Source organism: Panulirus ornatus, chromosome 20, assembly GCF_036320965.1.
Source record: "Panulirus ornatus isolate Po-2019 chromosome 20, ASM3632096v1, whole genome shotgun sequence".
NCBI classification, from domain to species: domain Eukaryota; kingdom Metazoa; phylum Arthropoda; class Malacostraca; order Decapoda; family Palinuridae; genus Panulirus; species Panulirus ornatus.
Window position 1 is genome coordinate 1,662,418 of NC_092243.1, and position 20,741 is coordinate 1,683,158.

A 20,741-nucleotide genomic window follows, 5' to 3' on the forward strand; every position below is an offset into this window, starting at 1 on the left:
TATGCGCATAGCGTCCCACCCACACACACACACACACACGCAGTCTACCAGATGGACTAATAGTAACCTTGAGCTTTGTGTAACACCAAGCAATAACTTTTAAGAACAGTTTTTGTCATTTTTCAACAAAATGAGCAACAAGTTAACAGTACCTTCTGAAGATTACGAACTGGATATAAATGTGCCGGGGGACGAAGCCACTGAAAGCGACTGTAAGAGTGTCCGTATTTACTGTAGATTTGTTTTCTGAAGGTCATGTTTAGCTGCTTGATATGATAAAAACAGAACACTGGAGAGTGATCAATGAATAGGTCTGGACGGTAACTGTGGTGTAACTGCGAAAGGAAGAGTTACTCGAGGAAAAGAATGGAAAATAAATGATAATGTTACTAGTTGTACATCAGTAGTATCAAGATCCTTATTGTACTCATTCTATTATATAACGGAAGAGTAAATTCTAGTGACGCACGATAAGAATATTGCTTCATTTTCTTATTGTCCTCATATCCTACGAACATAATGTGGCTATGTCTCTTCCATACTGTTTCTGTAATCCTTTGCCTACTTGCGCCTGTTTATCTCAAAACTATTTTGATCCACTATTTACTTCTTACCCATCCGTTCTAATTTCCCTATATTGTCACCAGCTCTTGCACAGCTCTGCATGGCTAAGCTCCTCTACTGTGATTGTTTCCTCCTTATCCTGTTTGGAAAGTGCTCTTACTTGTCCAGCCTCCTGAATCTGGGTACATTCTATTCACTGTACTTTAGATTTAAACCATAAGACCATCGTTTATCTTTACTTCCCGGAATTTGATAGATTTCCTTAAGTAGACAGAAGGCATTTTCTTCCCCTGTTGTCAACTCTGTTTTCATTAATGTTGCAAGGTATTGCTAAAAAAAGTATCCCTTTCAGTTTCTTTGCTGGGATTAGTCACAGATATAATTTGTAGACTTCAACTGATATCCGCGAACATTTATAACCATTCACCAAACCAAGACGAATTAAAATCAGATTTGATATGGACTGTTTTCTATTAGCATATTTCTCACAGACAACGTTTGGTAAATCCTTGGTAAGCACTCTCTGAAAAGAAATATTGACTGATAAATATCAACGTCCTTGCTCGGAGTGAAGGTCGATGATTCCGTCCTTCCCGCTGCAATATTAATGTGAGGGAAAGGTAAATGTCAGTGGAGCTCAGATGTAGTTCACCATATGCCACCCGGGATAGAGATGCCACCACCTCTCAACAAGGGATAGTAGAGCCACCACCATCACCTCCAACCCCTGGGATAGAGCCACCACCATCACCTCCAACCCCAGGAATAGAGCCGCCACCATCTTCTCTGTCCACCCCTAGATAAAGCCGCCGACACCACAGGATGGAGCCACCACCACCACCTCCAACCCCAGGGCTAGAGAGCCACCACCATCACCTTCCAGCCCCAACGATAAAGCCACCACGACCACCTTCATCGCCAGGGCTAAAGCCACCACGACCACTTCCCACCCTATAGTTAGAACCACCGCCACCACTTTCCACCCCCTAAGGATAAAGCCACCACCACCACTCCAAACAAAGGGATAGAGCCACTACCATCATCCACATCTAAAGAGAAAGCCACCACCACCACCACCTCCAACCCCATAGTTAGAGCCACCACCACCACCTCCCATCCCAGGGTTTGGGTCACAACCAACGCCACTACTTACCACCCCAGGTCTCGAACAATCACTTCTATTCCCAGCAGTAGGCCATATCGACTACCTCTGACCCTTCCCGAGAAGCTTTTAATCTTTCTCCTTCTTGGAGTAAAAAACTTTAACAAGACCATCTCTGATGACTCCTGTTTCTAGTACATTTGGTAGTTTGCTGATGGGCAGTGTCTTTCCAACATAACTCCAGTGGCTCCTCTCTTCAACATAACTCACAGTAACCTAGAAACTATAAATTTGTATCCATAAACAGGTCCATTGTTGACGTCATGGCGGCTGTGGACCATTTTTCTGGTCATGGTTGGAACCCTACAGTTGATGCTGGGACGGATGAGCCTGTCTATGGCTCTGGTATGCATGGCGAGTCCATCTCCTGGCACCACTGACTACAACTCTGACTCTGGCAGTGCCTGGGATTCCAGCCTCATGCCCAATTCTTCAAACTTTACCAATATAGAACCAAGCCAAAGTCCTCAGGCTTTTGTCTCATTGGATCTGCTATTGGAGGATGATAATGCTACCGTGCATCAGGTGAGCTAACTATTTCACCCAAGAGAACACTATCAGAATTTTATGATACTACTTACAAAACACATGAGGCCTTCATGATCTACAAGGCACACATGAAGCCCTCATAAGATCTTAGAGAACATATTAAGCCCTCACCTTAAGTCTCAGAGCACACATGGAGCCCTCATGGTATCTTACAGAGCTTATATGAGGCCCTCATGATATCTTACAGAGCACACATTAAGCCCTTATATTACATGGCACCTAATATCCTTATGATATCTTAAATGCAAAGCCTCAATGATATCTTGCAGAACACAGGGGAAACTCTTACGGACCTGGCAGAGCCATGATAAGGCCCTTGTGTTTCCTGGCAGGGTCATAGTGAGGCCTTTTCAGCATCTAACAGTCATAGTGACACCCTCATGGCATATGGCAAAGCCGTAGCAAGGCTCTAATGGCATATTGCAGAGCTATAGCTATGGTGAGGTTCTCATGGTACATGGCAGAGCCATAGTGAGGCTTTTGTCACACATTGCAGAGTCATGGAGAGAACCTTATGGCTTTTAAAATTCACAGTGATCCTCACATGGCCCCTGGCAGATCCAGGGTGAAACCTTAATAGCATCTATCAAAATAGTGTCGAGTACCTAATGGTACTCTACAGATAAGACTGTCTCTTAAAGTAACCTACAGAGTAGGCAAGACTCTTATTGCATCTCACTAACTAAGCGAGATCTACATGTCTCACAGAGTAGATGAGAAGCTTAAAAACCTTACAGAGTGGACAAGACCTTTATGGCATCTCACTAACTAGTCAAGATCTACATATCTCACACAGTAGGTGAAATGCTTGAAACACCTCACAGGGTAGGAAAAGACTCTTATGGCACCTCACCTATTAAGCAAGGCCAATATGGCATCTCTCAAAATAGACGAGACCTATGTAACTTTATAATTCATAGAGTAGGTAACATCCTTATGGCACCTTATAAAGCACAGCTGTGACTCGCTTGGCATTTCACCCAGGCAGGTAAGACAAGCATTTCATTGGTTTAAGAAGGGATGGATAATGCAAAGATAATCTTGAAATATAAATGCAGACCACAATTGGAGTTATATATGCTGTTTTGGTGATGAATCATTCACAGGCATTTACCCTGATGAATTAATCCTTAACATTCAAAATTCTGTCTTTTCCCAATTAACTGTCATAACTTAAAAAGTAAGCATCAAGACACCTATGAATTCTGTTAATGATGGCATTTTGAGCACAGAAATATACTAATTATGACCATGATCACACAGTACAACCTTCTTCTCATATCACAGATTCATGGTGATTTCAACTGGAGCAAGACCATTCAAGGCCACCTCCTCTCCAGCTACTTCTATGGCTACACTGTGGGCATGCTTCTAGGAGGGTGGGCATGTGATCGATGGGGTGGCCGCTTTCTCATGCTCTTTAGCCTAGGAATGAATGCTGGTACAAATCTGTTACTGCCATCAGCTGCCCATGCCCACTATGGAGCCCTCCTCACCATTCGGGTGATACAGGGGTTCACAGAGGTGAACAGATCAGTTCCTGCTGTGTGTTGTGATCTTGAAATGTGGCTGATATCTTGTCTTCATTTAGCAGGTTGGGTATTTGTATTTGTTTGAAATGCTTTGCAAGAAGATACTTATCTGACTGCAACAACATAAAGCCCAATCTCAGGAGCTTCTCAAGCTTCTGTCCACCATTACAGGGTTACATGATCCATAAGAGAATCTGAGCCTGACTGATTCCTCCTTCCATGGATAACTTAGGCCTCGGCTTGCCACATATTCATCATCTATATATATTGAAAATTTGATTTTGTCTTAAGGCAAAACCTTTTTATGTCCTTATGAGCTTAACAACCCTTTAATCTCTGTGCAATGTTTTGTTTTTCAAACTCAACAGTGTTACTTGATACAGTATCATCAATCCCTACAAATCATTTTCATGTCTTGAGAAACCTCATTAATTCTAGCAAATCATCATCTCATCACTGCAAGTAGGTAATATTTCTTAATTACTACAGGCTCTGGGGCTAAACACCCACCCCTATCTCCTGACTCGCTGGGGGTCACAGAGGGACCTAAGTTTCTTGACTAGTATAGTCTACTCTGGCTTTCCCCTGGGGGTAATGGTGGCACATCCACTCATCTCAACCCTGTGTCTCCATGGCCCCTTAGGTGGTTGGCCTTCTTCCTTCTATGTGATGGGTCTGATGAGTGCCAGCTTTACCCTCACTTGTGCAGTGCTCCTCCATAACTCTCCTTCCACACACCCGTTCATCTCAGAAACAGAATTAAGGTACTTTTATTCTCCTGTGCCTTCTGGTTCTGCCAGGGCTTCTGGTGCAACACTTATCAATGACTGAATTACACAAACCTTAATGTAGCACATCTCACAGCTTTAGTATTGAGAAAATCATTATGTAAAACAAGAAAATCCAATTTGGTATAATAGCTCTATACGTTCCATAAACTATGTGTGATGCTCTTTATACATTCTATAAGCTATGTGTGTGACCCTTTCTCTATACTGTGTCATTAAAGAATACTTTGCTCCTCTACATCTTTAAAAAAAAATCCATAATGCATTGAAACAATTATAATTTGCAATATACTTGGTCCCAGCCAGAAGCCAGCTTGAATGAAAATAGAGGAAAAAAGAATATGATACACTAAAAGCATTATTTTTGCAGTTGCTACTCCTGACATGTTATCTGCTAAAGTTATCTTGTCATTCAGTACCAGTATTGTATTTCTTGTGAGCAACATAAATTTTCATGTATGGAACATTAAATGCCAGGGAAATAATCATAAAAAAGAAAAATGATTTGAAGTATCTGAGGCAACTGAAATAAAAAAGTTTTAATTAAAAATAAACGCTATAAGTAAAAAAGAAAAGTAAAATGACCCAAAGAGAAGAGATTCTTAAGGATTTTATCCTGCAAAAGCTTATTTCATGAAAACGAGACTAGTGCTTCCATGACTCACAAGGCCATAGTGCAAGGAACAGTTACCACCAGTAGAAATATAGAAAAAAAAGGGTAATCCCATAAAAATCCAAAGTTTAGGTCAGTAAACACAGTGTTTCTGTAAATATGACATGGGGAAAGTTTTAAAAAGAGGATATTCAAATGTTGAAGTATAATAAGTCTATATGAAATAGGAAATTTTAAAATAAACTTGTTTAGTATGTTACTACATTTTCTTCCCATCATTGATATTTTTGCCCTTGAACTTGTTCTCAGCGATGTAACATATTACTTAAATCCGGTTTCGAGAAAGTAAATTAGGATATATTGTTAATTTCTTGGTAGACCCAAAACTTTTTTCCTTTTAGTTAACTTGATCCCAGTATAGAGAAGTGTTCTCAGAATATTTTCAGTTTGATATTTCATATCAATGGTTGAAACTTGTAGCAGATGAGCCCGCATAAGGGTATGAGGTTTTTCATGATTTTACAGGTGAAGGGTTCACAAATGGGCACTTTGGTATCATATTCAAGGCTAATACATAAATGTTTATCTTATATTGTACAGTTTCATCAACTTGACATTTCCAGTGATGAATACATATCTTTAGAAGGTATAATAAGATATTTTTTATTTATTCTAAAATGGCAACTGGCCCTTTGCATTCATTCCAAGCAGAACAAAGAATACAAGAAAGTAAATGTGGTATAATGCATGAAACTATGAATTAAGTAGGCAACTTTTCATATTACAGATAAAACTTACAAGGTATTTTCAAAGCCTTGCAACATTCACTGAGTCTGAGGCTTCTATGCATGTGACATTAACCATGTCACTTGAAGATCTTGGGATGATATATTTTCTCATTGAGTATTAGAGCATCTTTTCCAAGTTAACTAAAATACATGACATCATTTCAGATACTTCCATCGTTATGGTAAAGAATTGGATCCTGAAGTGGTATCTAGGCCAGCTCCACTGCTGATGCTGGCCAGGAGCGTGCCTGTGTATGCCCTACTGGCTACCAGTTTCTTTAGTACCTTTGGTTACCAAATCTTCACGCTGCATCAGCCAGTCTTTATGAGGGACACTTTTGGTTTCTCTATTGATCAGGTGAATTCCTCAAATTCTGAACATATGACAAAAGAATGTGCCCATTCTGTCATCTCTTCCACACGATAAAATCCTTACACCCTTCCACAGTCTCCAGCCTGAGATACTCCATTCATACCTTATTCTGTTTCTCCTGCTTCCTCAGCTCTTCTGGCCAATTTTCTCCCCATGCCATTCCACCTCACTAAACAATCCTGATCAACCACTTTCATAATAATCTAATTTCCTTAAGTCTCCTTTTTTTCCACTAAATGACACATTGACTTAAAAGATGTTTCTCTACCAGTCATTCTACTATGTAGATGCATTATTAATAACTGCTAGCTAATATTTCCTTCATTTCACTCCATAAATTTCCTTTCATACTGTGCTACCATCTTACTCTGGGTACTAGTTTATTTCCATTTTCTGTGTTTCAAACCACAGTTCATAATCTCTTTACCTTCAAAATTTCTCTTCTTCCATCAACCGCATTCAGTGAAGTATGTAAACGTTCCCAACTCTTACAATCTCGTCTTCAGTGTATCCATCCATAACTCAAACTCTGACTATCCTTCATAATGAGTGGTGCTACCATTGCTGCTTATGGAGAGGGATATAAGACTGTTATCAGTGATCCTGGTGGATGGAGAAAGATGCTGTGTTGATTACAGATAGAAAAAATTACCAAGGAGTACCAAAACCATAATTTATCCATGTATGATTTAATATGACATCCTTATATCAAACTTAGGACTATGACTGGTATTAGCACTTCAAGGATGAGGTCCCAATACTTTTCATCTTGGAAAAGCATGTTTTCCTCTTTCCAGTCTCTACTGGAAATTACCTCTTTGTGTGCCATTCTCTTCCCAAATTGTTTTTTAAATTTTTTGTTTCTAGCAACCCTGTGAGGCCTTCTTTTTGATGTAGTAAGTGCTGGTTAACCATACCTCCTTCAGAATGGTCTGATGTCCTCCTTACCTTGGGCACTGGAGCTTCCGATGTCTCCAGCTGTGGGCTTGGTGGTGGATGCTCTCAAACACAAGATGACACTCACCAGAATAAAAAAAGTCTTCAATACTTTGGGTAAATGTCAAAAGCAAACTAAGGTTACCTCAAAAATAATAAAAGTGAGCCAAAGAAACCAAAATTAATTTCATCCAATGGGAGAGATAATGAAAGCACTGCTAAATAAAACTGATATCTGAAAGAACTCCTACTGTTGGAGAAACATCTAGGTTTCAAAGCATATTTCTTCAAAAGGATTACCATTCCTTCATATCTTGTCCCTCAAGTCAGTATTTCAAATATATATGATAAATCTTATTTTAAGAAATACCATAAACCTTGCAAATTACAGTGGTGTGAGGTGAATGACTGATGATAGGTGCACAATATTTTGGTATGAGATTAATGACACTCATAGCTCCAAGGATGTTAGAAGGATATTATGGTGTGAGGTGAATAACACTCACAGCACAATGGATAATAGTGTAGGATACAAAGTTATGACCAAAATGACACAGCACCTAGAATGTGAGTGTAGGATACAGTGATGTAAGGTGAATGACTCAAAGCATTATGGTCCTGGTGTAGGATACTATAGTATAAGCAGAATGACACTCTCTGCATCAAGAATGATCGTGAACGTTACAGTGATGTAGGGTGAATGACCCTCAGAACATCAAGATGTAATAGTAAAGGGTACTGTGAAGAAAAATGAATGATAATCACTGCATCAAGGGTCCTACTGCAGGTTATAGTACTGTGAGCAGAATGATACTCACACAGTGAAAAGCAGCCTCTGCATAATTCCTGCGAAGTGGGAATAAGCTACAGGAATCAATGTATGAGAGATTTAGTGGTCAACATTGACCTAATTTGTTGCCAGGGCTTAATATCTAGAAAACTGTGAAAAAAGTGAAGTCTCCTGATAATTACTGGAATTGCATTCAAGTAATATATGAATAAGTAGTAAACTATTCACAACATGAACTAAAACTGGATTATGCCTCTCAAGTTTGTTCTCTGCACCTCAAGAAACACAAAGATATAATTAGGAAAGTCCATAGAAGAGCAACCAAGATGATACCAGAATTAATAGACTTGAGATACAATGAAAGGTTGGTTACAGAGCTTTCCACCTTCAATGAGAAAAGAGAAAAAGGGTGACCTGAGAACAACCTTCAAGTTCTTTAGTCAACTGGATGATATTAACATTAAACTGTTCTTCATGAGATGCAGTACCAGTTACCATTTGCCATGATCAAAAATGAAAAAGAGGAAGATTAAGAAGGATGCATATATATACTGGATTTGTGTAAGAGTAGTAGATGGTTGAAACAGTCCAAGCAAACAGAATGTGAATCCTGGTGGCTTACATAGACTTAAAAATCTTTATGAAGATACAGATGTGCAAGAGATGGGGCCCCTTATGTGCAAACTCTCCCCATAATACACAAGCTGTTAAGTAGGATACTATATCTTAAATTTACATGTTGTAATAAGGAAATGGAAAACATCATATAAGATGCATGGCCAGGTAAAAGGGATCAAATAATACAAGAGTTTGGCTATGTTCTTAATAAGATAAACAAGGGGTCAGGAGAGAACCATACTATTGATCAACTTATATCTCTGATGCACATTCCCTCTGGGAACTCCCACCACGGGAGGTGTCATGGCAAAAGAGATTCCACTTATCCCTCTCCTTACATGCCTCCTTAACATATACCATTCCACACATTCTTATCCCTTTTCTCCCCTTCCACTCTATTTACCCATGTCACAGGCAGTCTTCCTCTCACAACAACCCCTTTAATCTTACCAACACACACTCTCCTTGTAAACTCCCCATCTTTTATTCTTTCCACATACACAAACCACCTCAAAGTATTACAGCTCACCCACTCTACCACTCCCAATTCATTCTTTATACATTCCTTGCCATACTAAATCTCTCATACACCTTGTCATTACTTTCTTCATTCCATCTAGTCATACCATATGCTCCTCCCAAAGAACTCATTTCCACAGCCTGGATTCTTAACCTCTGTGACTTATCCTATGTCTATGTTTCAGCTGCATAGGTCAGGGTCAGGAAAACCTCGTTGTTCTTTAATCCTCTCCTCACTTCCTTACTTACACCTCTGCTCTTCATTATTTTCTCAAGGAGCCCAATGACTTCTATCATATACTGCTCTCTCCCTTATCTCTCCTTCCATGTCACCAAAATAGCTTCCAGATACATTCTGTCACTCTTCCAGTCCTTCTTTCCCCATATCCATAACAGAGTTTAGTACTTTCTGATTTAGTACTTTCTTCTCTCACTTTATAAAGCTTTGCAGAAACTATACTCTCACTCTGTTTCCTTTCAAATCCCATTACGCACTTTACTTTTACACGCATTTACCTTCAGTAGTCTATGATTACATACGACATAAAACACACAACCTTCTGCAACTCTTCATTCTTCGCAGGCAATGCAGTATCATGCACAAACAGTCTTGTCACTAGTCACCATACCTTAGTGCAACACTCCACCTCTACATTTCTTTTTATAGTGTTTTGCTTACATCTCTCTTATCACTCAATCCAAGTATATGGTAAAAAGTCATGGTGACATCACACAGCCCTGTGTCACACCCACATTTATGCTCAACTCTCCATCTACTCTGACAAATGCATTTGCTCATCTATAGAAGGCCTTCATGCCATCCTCTAACCCATATATCCTTAACATATTCAATAAAGCATTCCACTCGACTCTGTCATTTGGTTTCTACAGATCCACAAAAGCTGCATACAGCTACTTACCTCTCACTATTTACTTTTCCACGGTCTTTCTCACAACAAAAATTGGATCCACACAACCCTTCCCTTACTTTAAAACCCCCTTGCTCCTCACTTATTCTGCATTCAGTCACTTCCATCGCTCTGTCAGTCAACACTCTTGCATACACTTTTCCTGATATATTTAAAAGCCTTATTCCCCTATAATTGCTAGATACATTTTTAGCACCTTTCCCTTTCAATGAAGGAAGAGTACTAGCTTTCACCCATCCTTCTGCTTCAGTGCTAAATAACATATCAAGTGCATTGACTTTATCACACTTTCTCCTCAAAGAGATACAGTCATGGAAACAATTCAAGCTAAACAATATCTTTAAACTAGGAAATGGAGTTCCATACCCAAGATATAAGCCACTGTAAAGACAATTTTATGGAAATCTACAGTGAGGGAGTTAGAAATATTGTTCAATAATGATAGAAACCAAAGGAGCTGAGGATGCACTATGTATGAGATTTAAGAGGCATATTAGCCAAGCAGCATATGAAAGCTATAACAGAGCAAAGAACAAAAGCTGCCAGATGTATAAAGAGGACCAGAAAACCTTTGGAAAATTTTTGTGGAGAAGGGGAGGGCAAATTAAAATTTTTCATCATTCTATCTTTAGATTATTTCAATATCAGTTCATCAGGAAAAGGCATTCAAAAGGTGGATCTGTAAAAGATGGCACAGCAATACAGGTGACACCAGATGACACCAAATGAAAAATTCAAAAGTTCATTCACAGTGGAGGACACTAAAGCCACAAAACCAGTGAGATGGGAGAGAGAAAGGGAATTGGAAAGCACTAAAAATGTTAGAAATGGTATGAGCAGACTAATAAAGGGTCTGAACCCACATAAGGTATGTGGTTCTTGGTGAAATCTCACTATATGTTTACAAGCATTGGTAGAAACTGATTACAGAATGCTCAAAATCTTATTCCATAAATCAGTGGATGAGGGTGTAGTGCCTATGGAGTGAGGAGAACAAGTATCAAGCCTCCCTTTAAGAATGGAGATCAGGAAATTGTTTTGAAGTACACACCAGTCTTATTGACAAGTGTGGTCCGTAAAATACTGGTATAGATAATCAGAGAACATGTGCATAATTACTTGCAAAGGATAGACTATCTCTGTGAGAGACACTGTGGGTTAAGGAAAAGGTGGTCACGTCTGATAAATCTCTTCGACTTCTTTGAAAGTGTCAAAAGGCACTGAACAATATTCTACATATGAAGCTGGTAAAGAAGCAAGATTTTCAGGCATGTGTAAGGGGAAGACTCCTTTGATGGAAAGAAAACTATCCTTGTGGAAGGGAATATGAGAGGCATGTCTGAGAAACTTTCTCAAAATGGGTTGAGGTTACTAGTGGAGTGCTGAAAGGCTCAGTCTTGGGATTGTTGCTCTTCATGAGCTATGTAATTTAATGACATGGTAAAACAACTGGACTTGCACTAAGTATATTTGCAGATGATGTTAATATCTTGAAAAAGGTTAAGAATGAAGACTGTATCACTTACAAAGAGACTTAAGCTCCAAAGTTGGTTTGACACATGGATGATACAATTTGAAAAGAAATGGGCTCAGCAAAAACTAAAGGGCATTAATATGAATATAATCCATGAGAGAAACCATAAGAATGTGTGTGTGTAAAGGACGTGGAGGTTGACATTGTCCATAAGTTGAAATCAAAATGTCAAGTCAGAACTATAAAGGAGACAAACTGTCTACTAGCAAATACATTCAATACATGATTTGGGAATGTTCAGTATGCTATTCACAGTGTAAATAAGAAATGAATTGGGAAATACTTTTCAAGTTTGGGAATGTACATTATGCTATTCACAGTGTAAACAAGAAATGAATTGGGAAATACTTTTCAAGTTTGGTCAATGCACTTAAAAAACAAAGAGCTAACAAAGAGGGACCAAAGGAGATAAAAAAAAGATAGCTCCTGAAATAAGAGAGATGAGCTATACAAAGAGGTCATTTGCTATATATTAGTCTTCCAAAGAAAAGAAAATAGCAGGGGAAGACCTTCAAGTATCCAAACCAGCTTCAGGACTGATGCCAGCAAACAGTTCTTTAAAAGATGTATATGCAGAGTAAGAATGTACAAATCATGAAACTTAACAAGAAACATGTTGGAAAGAAAAGATAATAAAGAAACATTCTTAAAGTGTCATAGTGGATAAATGTAATAAGTGATGAGATTCTGAATGCTGAAAATATATAAAAGTCTAAGAAGTTGTACAATAATAAAGAAATATCTATAGATCAGACCCTTAGAGTGTAAAACTAACTTCACTACACTGTACAAATAAATGATTACATACAGTGGTGTGAAATAAATGACACTAATAAAGCAAGTTTTCTCACATTTTGAACATCAGGGCTGATTCTGGCTGGCATGACACCTGTGCTGGTGGTGGAAGCACCATATGAGTGGCGATGGTTGGCAGCATCCACCTTGCTGTTGGTGGTGGTGGGAAACTGCATGATGTTTGTGGGTGGTTACTTCTACACACCCATTGACCTGGCACCTTCCTTTGCAGCTACACTCTCAGGCATGATCAACATCTTTACAGGCATCAATGGTCTCCTGGCACCCATATTAGTAGCTCATATGACGCCTACGGTAGGTTGTCTTCAATTGACATGGCTACTTTTTATGTTACTGTACTGCACAAATAACACATTTCTGGGGCTTAACAATCTCCTGGCACACATGGTGATGACTTATTTGATGCATGTTATGGGCCATCTCCTGTTGATTTGATACTACCAAACACCACCACATTCTATGGCATGGCCACCATTTTCACAGCTTCAACAGCCTTCTGGCATCCATGATATGGAGTGAACTGACACTTATATTAGGTCATTTTTCACTGATTTGTCACCCTTCCACAGTGCTGCAGTTCTAGCCATGGGCACCAACTGAATGAGCCTTACTGGTCTCCTGGCCCCCAAAGTGTTTGTTTGTTCAACAATTATGGCAGCTAATCTTTAATCAACCTGGCATCCTCCTGTGCTGCCACAATCTCAGTTATGACCATATTTCAAAATATTCATTAGTCTTCTTGCACTCATGTTGGTGTCAAATTCAATTATTATGGAGGGTCATTTCTTACTGACCAGGCATCCTCCTACATTATCACACTCCCAGATATAATCACTTACAGGCCTCAGTAGGTTCCTAGCTTCCATAGTGGTGGCCTGTCTAACAACTGCAACAGGAGAGTTCTTGTTAACCTGGTATATTCCTAAACTGTCTTAGATATGATAATCACTTTTCACTCATACAGGTAACTTGTCTTACAGTGGCAATAAGTTATCTCCATCAACATCTGGCATTCCATGGTAAGCTTCATATCAATGGTTCACAACACAGAGTTCAGCACATTCCTAGTATTCAGGGTACTGTACAACAATAAGGTTCATCCAGCTGTATTGCTGTTACAGCTATGGGTACAACCCAAAGCAAATTATGTATTATTAAAGGCTAAAGTCACAAACATTTAATAAGACTGGCCAATAAATAAGCATGGCACTTTCATCAAATGCAATGAAAGGCTAATATGAGTTCACCAGATGGCATAAAACAGTTTCATAACAATGGGACTGTTAAAATCCTATTTTCAAACACCATGTGCTACAAATCCTGTGAAAGGATTTAAGATATTCAATGCCTGATGTGCTCTTATGGGCGACATGATCACCAGGATAATTGCCAACTAGGAGAGATGGATCAACCACTGTAATATTGTGTCAGTGTTTCAGTATGATTATGATGTAATGCAGCTTGAGTGTTATCTAATTTTAGTGTTTATTGAGTTACATTTATTAGTTACATTTTTTAGAATCTGCCAGTTCATTCAGTGGAAGCCCTTCATATAAAAACAATGAAAGCTGTTCACTGATAAGGTACTGCTTTGTGTTATCACAATTTTCTAAGCATAAGACAATAGTCATTATCTCCATGGGATAAATCATATGATGCTGTTTTTTCAGAATAAATCAAGAACATCTAGTGATATTAGAGACAACATGAGAGAACCCTGTACCCATGATAGGTAGAAATCATCCAAATCAGGTGTAACCTTTCTGAACTCCCTTAGCCCATTGGTGCTACAATTTACCCTTTTCTCAAAATAAAAGTACCCAGTGTATCTTTACTCTGTTTATATTGTGAATGTCACTTTCTGTATTCATAGTAGGATGATCCATATTTGACAAACATACTGAGCATCACCCCTAAACACCTGCATGCATTTGAGATCTACAATGATGCTAAAAACACTTTTTGAAAGAATCCTGGTAGAAGATTTGGATGTCACATAAATAAATCAGTGTCTAATTGCTAGCACCACAAAAATCATGAGGAAAAATAATGAAGCCTGCCAGAGCAGGAATATCAAAGAAGGAAGGCACAAAAGGGAAATTATGGAACAGATATGTGAATGTTAATAAATGGAACAATGAGCTTTTGTAGGGTAATGTAGAGCTTGAAATGGCATAGCATACTACAAACTTTTGCTACTGAGAGAAAGTAGCCAAAAGTATGAATGGCAGATGAAACAATGGTGTTCTTTTCCTTTCATGGTAGTGTTTTCATAAGCAATCCAAGTCTGCTATTGACTAAATTCAAGAATAATAAAAGATAATGTATAAGCAATATAAGCAGAATTATGCCCCACAATTCATTAAAGGAAGTGACATGATGGGTATCAGTGATTATGTTAAAGAGATAGTTATTCTGAACAAAGCAGTCTCTTACACTAAATCAGTCACTTCATACTTATTTGTAATTCATTTTATATCTGTAATCAAAACTGTAATATACTTGAATGCTTTCCTCTACAGCTAACCCAAAAACTGAGTGTGTTTGTGTGAATATTGCAGGGCAGCCGCAATGAGTGGCGGAAGGTGTTCTGGGTGAGCGCAGCCATACACTTGCTTGGTATTTTCACCTTCCTCATATGGGGCAGTGCTGAGACTCTGCCTTGGGCCACCAACACCAATATACTCTCCAAGTTGGTTTCTTAATAGCAGATATCCCTGTTGTGAATATATTGCAGGTCAAAAGCACTGAAGAAGAACCAAGTACTTCCCTGCAACACTATAACACTCCAGTACCACAAACTACCTACTCACCTATGTTGTAGTGCTATAATGACAGTATTCACTTCTAAAGTTAGCTCTGTACATGGGCATACAGTGTTATTAACCCTTCACTTGCTTATACAACTACCTAAGAAGTGAGAATTTCACCATGCCAGTTGAATCACTTAAAAAAAATCTCTTATTGTTCCAAAAAGTAGTTTATGTTTTAAACACTCAAATTGTTCACACCATACTTTCTTATCACTACTGTCTCTCACACATGCAATTTTTAATGCTTATCACCCATGCAACATCTAGGTAATAATTAATGCCTCTGAGAAACATCTGTAAGGTTCAGGGGACCTCACTAATTCTACTTTTATACAGACATGTGAAGATTAAACAAAAAGGGAGGTTTTTAGCTATGATGCATTTGTGGTACATCCCCATGACCTCTAGGTAATGGCTTATTTACGATTTTGGAGCCCTGGAACCAAAGTTCTCAACCCCTCCCTTCAGTGGTTCTACATGAGGCCCTCAAAAATTTTTAAGTTTATCTTGATTACATAGGCTAGATTGCAACTAAAGTTCAGAAATAATAAAAGCAATTATACTGTAAGGAAAGATGAATCTTCTTATTTCTAGGGCCCCCCAAACTATCAGGCCCTGGAATAAGTGAAAGAAAATTGGATCCTTTCATTATCAGGGCCCCTAAGGCTAACAGGCCATGGGGTAATTTAGGAAAAGTCAGCTGTGTTCATTTTCAAAACCCCTCCTGCTATCAGACCATGGAATGATTTAAGGAAAACTGAATTTTTCCATTTTCTTGACCTCCAAAACTTGGATACACCCCCTTCCCCCAATGCTACAGCCTTTGGAAACTGAGGCTGTGTAGAACCTCACTCAAATTTCAGTGCAAGGCTGATGTGGTTGGTCAAGTCTGTGAGTTACCGATACATATTGCTTATGTCTATGACTGGTGTTTCCAAAACCAAAAGAACTTACCTGTTCACATTATACACTTAATTGCCTTGTTCCTAAGCAGTATCTGAAGAGATTGCCTGTTTGCACACTGATAAATGAAAAGATGAGAAACATTACCTTCTCATTCCTCTGCTTACTTGTCAAAGGCTTGGGGATTTCATAGCCTTCCAGAAGCCAAATCTTTCACTGTGATAGTGTTTCTTTCTTAATCAGTTATATGATGGACAGAAGAAGAGCACAAAGACAGAATGGTCCAGAATATACTGTTCAGAGGTACGTGCTTTTGAAATAATGAAATTCAAATAACCCCTAAAAAAGTTGTTAATGCAACTATCTATCTATCTTTCATCATTAACCCTATTTTCTGATTTCATGATGTGGATCATTTACATGTAGCCTCTGAAATCACTCGTATAAATCCCTAACCCATGCCCAATGTCTTCAGGCAAAATGTGAACAACCACTTTGAACAGTAACATTATAAACTCCCACTTTGCACAGTGAGAGTAACATCAATGTCTCCATTCAAATCACCTCTGTATACAAAATGCTTCCACTGTACCTGATCCTTTGTTGTTCCTCAAGCATCTTTATCTAAATCATCCCTAGTCCTAATCAGTTCTCTCACTGGAACTATCTGTCTCTTCAGAGGCCTAACTCCTCTCTTTATACTTTCAATTGGATTACTGTACTGCAGATCTCCTTAACCAACTTGTCATCTGACTCATGTTCTACATGGATATACCATCCTAAAAATTTTTCATCCACATCCTTTCTAATGATTTCTTCACACTGGTTATTCTCCGCACATCTTCATTTTTCATGATGTTTATTGTGTTGTGCCAAAGCTCTTGACTATCACACTATCACAGCACATACACATCAATATGAAATTAATTTCTAGTGGATGCAGAGTTATAGTACTCCTGAAAACTACCATACCATTACAGTGCATTCAGAATGGTATGCACTATGTCTTATTTAAATGTTGCACAACTACATTAATCCTGATATTTTCAGATTATAGCACACACACATGGATACTACATATGTTTTATCATTCTGGTGAAGAGCTCCATTAATCCTACACACTTACAACATTCAGTTACAAATATATGACAAAAAGAATAAAGTTACAGACATAAGGAATGTAAACCACTACAAAGACAAGAGCTTTTAAGATGCCGTATACCACAATCTGAAATCTAATTATCTCCTCTTAACACAACAAAGACAATGATTTTTCATTTTACAAGAGACAATGCCTACAAAATGGTATTCATCTAATGGTTCAAGAGGGTGTTAAATAATTCAACATCTATCACAAGAGAGGGTTGCCATTTCCTGCATCTCAAAATCTGTGTTAAGTGGTTTTCACTGTTACATTTGTCTCATTTATTCCTAAGCTTTCTAAAAAATTTCATCATCTATGAATGCACTGGATATATTAAAGCTGCAATATGATTTCCAACACACAGTATTTTCAAGACAAAGTATCAATGAAAATTCCCATGTTTCATGTTCTAACACAACCTATCTATTCTAATCAAAAGTTTTCCACAGACGAACTTCACTAAAGGACCTAGATGAAACAAATGAGACCTCAGCAAACATGTTAACCTGCAATGACAAAAGCATCATAGAAGACAATGCATCAGACAGTGAATGATAAACTACAGATGATGGTTCTCAGAAACTCTGTGCAGAAGCTCAAGTTCCTCCATTAACAGAAGCAAGCTCAACACTGACCTTGTGAGATCTCATCAGATACTTTCCCATGTTAGACCAAATTGTTAGTTACCCTATCAAACTAACTGTTATTGTTTTTCTGTAAACCCAAATGAAGTGCACAAGGGCTCAGGATCAGTAAGTGGTTCATCCAAGGACAACGGTAGGCTCAGGGGCAATTCTTTTTGGAACCCTAATTATTACTTTCCCTTAATCAACATCTTTATATACAGAGAAACAAGTGTTAAAAGATTCAAGAAATATTAATGGGCTAAATTCTTCAGTAATTTTTTGAACATCTGGGAAAAATATTGTCTCATGCATATGGAATTAGTAACATCTGGAAAGCAAACAAATAGAGACCACAACCCTTAAATCTTTTGTTCTATTATTACATTACGTTTTTTTGGGGTGCCATATGTAACCAATTAACTGCTAATATATAAAGCCCTTATTTGACACATCAATATTTAATAAAACTCTCGGAACCAACCAGTACATAGATTTTGTAATCTTATATATTTTAGAAACAAGGCTCACACATTACAAGCTGTGGTCTGATATCTTGTAACTTTAACAGTGTTTTCTATGCCTTATGCATGCTCAAATGGTATTTCTCTGTAGAACAGTGAAGTCCTAATGAGGAAAAAGCAAGCAAGGAGCATGGAGAAGCAATGAGTTGGGAAGGTAGGAGAGGAGTGGGTGGGGAAGGTGAAAAAGCAGTGAGTGGGAAGGATGGAAAAGCAGCAACTGGGAAAAGTATGGATGTAGTGAGAAAGAAGAGTTAGGAAGCAATGAGAAGAAAGGTTACAGAAACAGTAAATGGGTTGGCTGAGGATATGCAGAGGGTGGAAAGGGTAGGGGTGTAGTGAGTGGAGAAAATGGGAAGCAGTAAGTGAGGTAAATGGAGGAAGAGTAAGCAGGAACAGTGGGGTAACAGAGAGTAAGGAGGATATGCTGTGTGCTTTCTATGGAAACATACATGGGAAAAAGTTTATGTAGTCAAATGAATGGTTTGTGTCGGATTATGATTCAAAGAAAAACTGCAAAAAATGCAGATAAAACATATGGGTATTTTCTGATAAAATAACTTTTGTTTTGAAAATGAAATATAATGAAGGGCAAAATGATAGGAGCAGTAGATGGAAGTAGTAGGTAGGAACATTTAAGCAGGAGCATTAGGTAGAAACATTAGGTGAAAGTAGTAGGTAGGAGCATTAAACTGTAGTAGTCATTAGGAACATTAGGTAGAAGTCTCTGCAAACACTGTGCTAGACGTACCCTCTGCCAGTGGCCTGTTATAGGTGAGGCATAAAGGCTAAGAAGCAGCACTGGAGCTCTATAGTTATGGAGACTCTGTTGTCATGGCCATCCCTTTGAGGGAGTTACAATTAGAACAGGCATAAGAGGTATAGATATAGAGAGAATGAAGGGCTTCTACACTTGTAATGATATACCACATAAATATGAAGCTAATAATCAAGAAGTATTTTAATCACAAAATCATTGGAATGGTTTGTTATAAGAATTAATGGTCCACAAACAACCCTAGAATCATATTCAACATGAGGAACATGGCCTATAATGAAGTTTTGATGCAAATCAATTTTCCAAGGAAAACAAGGAAAAAATGCAGGTAAAAGTTTAGGGTATAGTTCAGGCCAAAACCTTTTTCTTTCAAAATGGGATATAACATACTCAAATGCTTCTATAAATGAAATGACACGGTAAAATATTTCATAATTCCTGCTTCCTCTGGCTGACTAGTACCAAATAATTATGGACTAAATAATCATGAAATATTCTAAGCATTTAAAAGTTTACATTTTCTCATACCCTAACTGAAATGAAGAGAAAAAATTATTGGGGTACATAAGCCCCAGTTACAATGAAAGGATTACCAAGAAAGAGCAATATTTCCCTCATAAAGCTTACAATATATTCATTAATATCTTTCATGCAAAGTTATAATTATGACATCATCATGGTCACAACTATTAACAAACCAGATGAAACTGATTTAAGTATCAAAACTGCTTTAACCAGTCAAAGACAGTGCTTATGAACTATTAGTTATACCATGTTATGAGGCTGAGGAAATTAAAAGAAAACAGTTTTAAGCTAATATATACTAAAACATGTCTTATTTCATAAAATCTGAGGTTCTAAATGATTTTACAATATAAAAAAAACAGAATTCCATCCTCCAGCAAAAATTCTGGTGATGCCCTTACTGAACACTTCAGCAGGCACCTCTACAGCTTCAGTATGACCAAGGCCAAGTTGTCCATATCTGAAAATTTTCACCATATCAACTCTGTGCATCTAAATAAGATATGCTTTCTTCTTACTATTCCTCCTTGTTGACAAAAGCTCATACAGAATCCTGTCCTGCAACTACCAAAGGATGATAAAATCTAGCAAGAAAACTTACAATAAGTATAAACAAAGAAGACATGAGGCTGAGGAAGAAGTAATGCAAACAGAAGCACTTTCTATGGTCAAATCCTTAAGAAACTAACCCTGTGCAGAAGAGTCAAGACTATTTGTATCAAAATGCTTGAGACTAAGGGCCTTCACTGAAAGCAATTTCTCTCTTTCCTGGAATATTACCTCTATGAGAATTCTGTAACCTGTTTCAGAAATCCATCTATATTTTTGCACCTGTCAAACCACAAGTGGAAAAATGGAGCTGAGGGTTACTTGAGATCATCAGTTACTCAAGAAAGTGTAATACTACTTGCATTTGAACCTGA

The 20,741-nt window shown here is 38.1% G+C and overlaps 2 protein-coding genes across 6 annotated transcripts in view; one reads left to right on the forward strand and one right to left on the reverse strand.

Annotated features, from left to right (window-relative positions):
- On the forward strand, positions 1–18,477 carry LOC139755836 (uncharacterized transporter slc-17.2-like). Its single transcript, XM_071674444.1, has 9 exons — positions 1–212; positions 1,974–2,251; positions 3,563–3,799; positions 4,297–4,571; positions 6,162–6,354; positions 7,296–7,422; positions 12,561–12,805; positions 15,073–15,203; positions 17,821–18,477. Exons 1-9 carry the CDS (start codon positions 131–133, stop codon positions 17,924–17,926), a joined length of 1,674 nt encoding a protein of 557 aa, XP_071530545.1. The 5' UTR covers positions 1–130; the 3' UTR covers positions 17,927–18,477.
- Positions 15,092–20,741, reverse strand: part of LOC139755837 (uncharacterized) — a 26,383-nt gene continuing 20,733 nt past the window's right edge. For 4 of the 5 annotated variants that reach the window (XM_071674448.1, XM_071674446.1, XM_071674445.1 and 1 more), the window contains exon 9: positions 18,401–20,278. In XM_071674448.1, coding sequence (XP_071530549.1) covers positions 20,161–20,278 — 118 coding nt within the window. In that variant the 3' untranslated portion in view covers positions 18,401–20,160. Of the gene's footprint in view, positions 15,229–18,400; positions 20,279–20,741 lie in introns of those variants that run through there. The other variant, XM_071674449.1, reaches the window with a different exon arrangement.

What these genes read in the sequence shown, in the direction of transcription:
- LOC139755836 (XM_071674444.1), top strand. Translation starts at nt 131, where the DNA reads ATGAGCAACAAGTTAACAGTACCTTCTGAAGATTACGAACTGGATATA. An exon ending in TTGGTTTCTCTATTGATCAG is followed by an intron (nt 6,355 to 7,295) that starts GTGAATTCCTCA and finishes TACCTCCTTCAG; the next exon opens with AATGGTCTGATGTCCTCCTT. An exon ending in AAAAGTCTTCAATACTTTGG is followed by an intron (nt 7,423 to 12,560) that starts GTAAATGTCAAA and finishes TTTGAACATCAG; the next exon opens with GGCTGATTCTGGCTGGCATG.